This window comes from Triticum dicoccoides, unplaced genomic scaffold, assembly GCF_002162155.2.
Source record: "Triticum dicoccoides isolate Atlit2015 ecotype Zavitan unplaced genomic scaffold, WEW_v2.0 scaffold169497, whole genome shotgun sequence".
NCBI lineage: Eukaryota > Viridiplantae > Streptophyta > Magnoliopsida > Poales > Poaceae > Triticum > Triticum dicoccoides.
The window spans coordinates 1-6,016 of record NW_021220684.1 but is presented as its reverse complement, the minus strand read 5'-3'; the positions used below and the strand labels follow the sequence as shown (position 1 = coordinate 6,016).

At 49.4% G+C, this 6,016-nt stretch overlaps 1 protein-coding gene across 3 annotated transcripts; it reads left to right on the top strand.

Moving 5' to 3' along the window:
* Positions 1 to 2,540: 2,540 nt before the first annotated feature.
* On the top strand, positions 2,541 to 5,182 carry LOC119344459 (probable inactive purple acid phosphatase 1). Of its 3 annotated transcripts, none has more exons than XR_005166689.1 (6): positions 2,541 to 2,972; positions 3,481 to 3,547; positions 3,634 to 3,754; positions 4,513 to 4,636; positions 4,841 to 4,932; positions 5,032 to 5,182. XR_005166689.1 is itself a non-coding variant. In XM_037614881.1 (5 exons), exons 1-5 carry the CDS (start codon positions 2,863 to 2,865, stop codon positions 4,845 to 4,847), a joined length of 429 nt encoding a protein of 142 aa, XP_037470778.1. In that variant the 5' UTR covers positions 2,541 to 2,862; the 3' UTR covers positions 4,848 to 5,182. The 3 variants fall into 3 exon arrangements, 1 of the variants encoding a protein (XP_037470778.1); XR_005166690.1 differs by having other exon boundaries at positions 4,506 to 4,636; XM_037614881.1 differs by having other exon boundaries at positions 4,841 to 5,182.
* The last annotated feature ends 834 nt before the right edge of the window (positions 5,183 to 6,016 follow it).

Sequence of the window (6,016 nt, the reverse complement as noted above, 5' to 3'; positions counted from 1 at the left end):
TTACTCAAAAAAGGATTTGGATATCGGATAGACTTCAGCGTAGAGGATGACCCAATTGCGATCAATGCCCTAGTTGTAGCCAAGTGCAGGAATCTTCGACCCACCTCCTATTCAAAGTGCCAGTTTTCTACTCCCGTCTGGAAGGAGGTGCTCTCATGGTTGAATCTTCAAGTAGACACGACGAATTGTCATAGCTTTCCCATGGTTAAAGCTTGGTGGCAAGGAATTATCAACATTGTACATCAAAGAAAGACTCTCTCATCTTTGATCCAACTTGTTGGATGTGAGATTTGGAAAGAAAGGAACACACGTGTCTTTACAAATAGAGTGACACCGGTGGCCGTAATTATTAGCCTTATGAAGGACATAGGGGTGAACCCGCTTAGACGCACCTGATGTCACAGGACACCGGGTAAGTTCTCCGATTACCTTAAGTGATCGCTGATATATTACGTGGGACACCGGTAAAATTTGTACGTGGACACCGGCTGAAGCGATGGTGCATAGGCCTGGACGCCTGACCCATCTATTGGCCATTGAGTCACCCATCTAGCCATACCCCAGGCTATCGATCAAAAAACTGTACTCTAACATTTGTATAGTAAGTCTTGTATAGTAAGTCATGTGCCCGCGTTTTGTAAATGTTATGTATAAGAAGTTATAGAGGCTGTTTGGTTGCCACCCTGAACTCAATTGCCTGGCGATAGCCCTTGCCTGTAACCTGCCTGAGGTTTGTTTGGTTGGTGCCCTGAGAGTTCAACCTAAAGATTATTCCCTGTGCAAAGTTGCCTGAGTCAGGCCTATGAAATTGAACGCCTGAGCATGGCTGCATCTCCTCCCTTTGCTGCATGAGCACCTACAATAAAATCAAACACATTAAGACCTTGTACAATGCAGATGCTTAGGGAGGTGCTTAGAAAAATAAACCGGGCTTTCCTTGACCACTAGTGCCTATTTTTATAGGGTAGACACCTAGGCACCGGTGCTTAAGAAAAAGCCCGGTTTATTTCTCTAAGCACCTCCCTAAGCACCTTGCGTTGTACAAGGCCTAACATGCAGGAAAGGAGCGTCCGCTGATCGATCCAAATCTTGTCACATCGTTCCCCCCGCGCCGCCACCCGTGAGGCGGCCGGGGCGAGCGCCCAGATCCCTCTGCCGCCGGTCTCCCCTCCTCCTTCCTCCTTCCTCGCCGCCGCCAGGGGGCGCGGCCGGGCTAAGCCCGACCGGCGCCGGCGCCGGCGGGGCCTGCTCTTCCTCCTCCGCGCGATGGGGGTGACACGGGTTCCTCCATCGAGTGCGGGCGCGGGGCACTGCGGCGTGGCGGTGCGCGGCCCTCCGGCGGTGCGGGGCACTGCGGCGTGGCGGCGTGCGGCCCTCCGGCGGCGCGTGGTGCTGTGTGGCCGGCTGCGCGGTGGTGCACGCCTCGCCGAGGCGGCCGGATCCGCCCGGCAGGCAGCGCGGGCCGCGGGCGGCGGCTGGGGTCCGGCTTCGGGCCGCTGGCGGCTGCGGTGGTTCCTCTCCGTCGTGGGCGTGCGACGGTGGTGCGGCTCGGCCGGTGGCGGTCCGACGACTTGGTGGTGGTGGCCGGCGGTGCGCGTGGTGGTGGTGCCTCCACTTGGCGGCTTTCTGTGCAGGGAGGAAGGGGAGCGGCTTGGACAGGGGCGGCGGAGCCGACGACGTGCCGGCTGCAGCGCGAAGGCGGGAACTTTACGGGCCTCGGAGATCCCGGGCGGGCCTGTGCGGCCACGTGCCTGGTGTGTTCCTGCCATTGCGTCCGGCTAGCTACTGTCTTCGGCGGTGGAGGTGGGGCCCTGCTGCCCTAGTCCCGGCTCCTCTTCTTCATTGTGCAGACCATGCTTCACGGTGCCGTGGTGAGACAGCGTTGGAAGCATCGTGTCCGGGTTAGCGTAGGGTGAGGGTCTGTTTGGTGGTGAGCTCTGGATTGCCTGAGTTGGAGGTGGGGATCGGGAGAAATCTCTGTTGGCTTGGCCGACAACGACGCGGTGGCGCTTGTGGGTGCCGCCAGACCTTCCTGGAGGGCGTCGGGGCTACCCTTCCTCTCTCCTCACCGTGTACCGGGGGAAACCCTTGGCAGCAGTATCGTCTTCGTCGCGTCCCTTCTTGGAGGTGTTGATTGGTATCGGTGCTTCGGAGGCTCGGAGCTTGGTGGGCGATCTTCGGTGGGTGCAGCGGTCACGAGGCTTCTTCGTTTCTTTGTCGATCCGCCGTTGTCGGCGTTTGTTTCTCTTGCATTTTCTCTTTCTTTTCTTTTGAACGTGACTGTGCTGCTTTCGCCCAACCCCTATCATTGGATGTCTTGGTTGTTTTTTTTATACAAAGCGGGCAAACTCTTTTTGGGTAAAGCAGCGTCCGCTCGCGCTAGCCACGTCGATTTTACTTTGGTCGTTGATTGGAGAGCGAGCGCAGGGACAGGCTGAATGGCTGATTGGTGGACGATGGGAGACGTAGCTGCCCACCCCGCACGAAACGACTTTTCCTCCCCACTCACATCTCCTCCCTCTCTCCCTCGCTTGCACGGGCACACACAGGCAACCGCTCGAGCCTCGAGGAGAGCAGCAGCGACTCGATGCGGGCGCCGGAGGAGCAGCGGTAGCCTACGTGCTCGTGGTAGAAGCGACCCGCAATGGAGGAGCTGCAGTGGCCGATGGCAGCGGACCAGATCGGCGCATCACGAGAGCGGACACGACAGCCGTCACGGGCAGAGCAGAGCCAAGTCGGCGCGGCGACCGGGCGCAATCTGGAGAACCGGTGCGCGGTGGTGCGCGGTCTGGGCGGGCGCGACATGCACGAGTTGGCGGCGAGGTGACGGCGTTGACCAGGACGCCGTCGTAGATCCTCGTCATGCCGTCGGGAGAGGAGCTCATTGAGGATCCCCGCTTCTCCACGGATTCACGACGGAGCGAGGTGCTCGAGGAGAAACTTCTTCTCGGGATGCCATGGAAATCGGCAAGGTGCGTCCCCATTCCCCATCCCCCTGTCTGGGTAATGCTAGGTTCGTGTTGGATGCCCGAGGGACAGGGGAGGAGGTCGCCGGTGGTGGGGAGAAGGTGAGGAGAGAAGAGAAGGGGTGGGTGCGCCAGTTGTGGGGGAGGACGTGGGTGGCGGCGGCGGCTGTGGGGGAGGCCGGCATTGAATGGTGGCGGCGGAAGACGAGGGAGAGGGAGAGGGATCGGCAAGATAGGGTTGTGGAATGGTGGCTGGGGTGGGCATCCGTTTCTCTCTCCCTTGGACAACACGATTTTCACCTCGACACAGTAAAAGGCCATATCTGTTATAGGGGCAGGATCAAGAGTGGGTGACCATTGGATTTACAACCCCAAGCCATCCAAGGATAGACTATATTTGGGTCTTATCCCCTGCTGATTTCAGTAAAGATGCACATCTTAAATATTTCTCTTGGTAAGAGAAAGATGATGATTCAGAAGCTTATTCTGATTTACTTTTTTTTTTATTTGTCAGTGACTCCATTTGCCCATCAGAGAACCAGTGGGTTGAGGCCCCTCTTTTATGCACGACTCCTATTAAGGTCGGTGTTATTTTCCGCCAGCCTTCCTCCATATGAGCTCAGAACATTTTAACATATGCTGAATAATGAGGTATCATTTTTGGCAGTTCCAATATGCAAACTACACGACAGCTGACTATGCAAAGACCGGAAAAGGGTCCTTGAGGCTTCAGATAATTAATCAGACGAGGGATATCATTCGCACTATTTTCTGGAGGCCTCTCAAATGTATGTACAAATGCTCGTTATTAATTCATATAAGAGATCAACTCACTACACTGAACTACAGGGTGTTGAAAGTTGAAATTGAACAGCTTTCATATTTTTTAGGGGAAAGAGTTGAACATTAATCACTCTGAATTTGTGCATGGTAGATTGATAGTCAATGTTGTTTTTCTGACACCATGACAGTTAATGCCGTTTCAACTGAGAGTATGGGAGTAATATTTATTTTAGCCTTCTCATCTTTTATCAGTGCTCTAACATGGCTATTTGCATCTTTTATATACAATATAACAACCAAAGTTTATCACACATTCAAATAAGCATAACTTTCACAAACCCGAAGGCTCCTGCGTATCCACACCCGGCACAAGGAAAATCCTGGGATGAAGCAAGTATCGTTTACTTAAATATTTCATTAATGAATGGGTATAAACTTAACACTGTAAATTGTCACCTATGGAGGAAAAGAAACACAAATACAAATAAATGAGAAATCTAGCTTATTCCTTTGGCCATTTCTATAACAAAAGCTATTGGCTGGCCAACACAAAGGAGCTGGAATTTCAGAGCGACGGAAACATGAATTTAATGTCTTTCAGATAGTTCTCATTAAGGGTAGTAGTTGCAGGTTTTATGTTCAGAACTGTTTTCTGTCATCAAAATTTCTTGAAGAAATATGTGCCTAGCGTTTCTGTGAATTATACCGTACCATATTCTCAGGATCTTGATTTGATATTAAATGACTTGATGCTAGCTCACAGTGACATGGACAAGTGGATATAGTACCAAGGAGGCTGCACCGTTTGTTGAATGGGGCATACAAGGGCAAATTCAAATCCTTTCTCCTGCAAGGCACCCTCATGTTCAGTCACGACACTATGTGTGGTCAGTAATTCGTACCATGCCAACATCATCCATGTTGTACTTCCATAGGCTTGTTGTTTGTATTTGGATACCCTGATTATGATGCAAATCTTCTGAACTACCATGATGCAAAAGTATATGCTTGTTGTTTGTATTTGGATACCCTGATTATGCCATGATACCATCTATTCTTAGATGCTGATGTTCTGCATCGACCGATTTCAGGTGCTAGAACATGCTTCCATTTGCCTGACTCGTATAGCAGAAGCGTTTGCTTCATCTCCGAAGAAACTGGATCAATTGTGCAATATGGATAGGTTGCACAAGCTGCAAGCTTAATATGCTTCCATTTCACTTTTTGTTGCTACTGTATTATTTACGCATATTTGCTAACTCTGGATCATATATCCTTGAAGGGAGTAATTTGTGTTCTGTCAATATGTGCAAGTGGGTCTGCATTGGCAGCTAAAACACCCCTCCTCCATGGAATTAGCGGCACACTTAAAGATATCCTTTCAGGTTCTGGTTTGGTTGCTGGTACAACTGTATCCCCCACTAGGTCAGCTGATCAGGTGATTATTGCTTTATGAAGGCTATATCGAGCTAGATTATAGCTACTTACTGTTTTATTTGAATGCTATCGGTTGATGACTCCGTTCGGTTGTTGTTTTATCTGACTTTGCTTATGAAGCTTTTTGAGTGATACTTTTTTTCAGTTTTGAATTCACTCAAGTATGCATACAATTCAGGATTGTTTGGTAAACTGAAATTAATATCACACAACAGAATTTTCAAAATTTGGAAGAAAGTTGCATGCAATTCAGGTGTGCATACTTATTCTGTGTGCATGCAATTGAGGTTTGTTTGGTAAACTGAAATTAATATCACACAACAGAATTTTCTAAATTTGGAAGAAAGTTGCATGCTCGATACTTATTTTGTGGCTTGTATAGTCTAGTAAAATGTAAATGTTCGTAAGAAAGTTCAGAACATTTATAGTTAACAGTATAGACTAATTTGCCAAATGTTTCTTGCGCCCCTGTTGTTTGTGTAGTGCTGCAAGCTATAACAGTGAGCAAACAATGTGGTAGATTGGATTAGGGGTTTGTCTTGAACTCTTCTTGGTTCATAGACCTCCGTATTTTCCACCCGATTTTCTTTCTCCAGTCGTAATATGAAATTCACAATGATATTATTGATGTTGATTAAGGTTTAGAGATGCGCTGGACTGGCGGTAGGTGACCGTCTAGATGGCGCCCAGCCACTGTTTAACAACCTTAATAATCTCGACATCATACCTATATTACTGGTCCCATTTTTCTTTTTAATTTATCGAAAGGCAAGAGTTTTCTTATAGTTGTTGCTTGTTGGACTCTTCTATCTTTTCTCAAACAAAAAAAA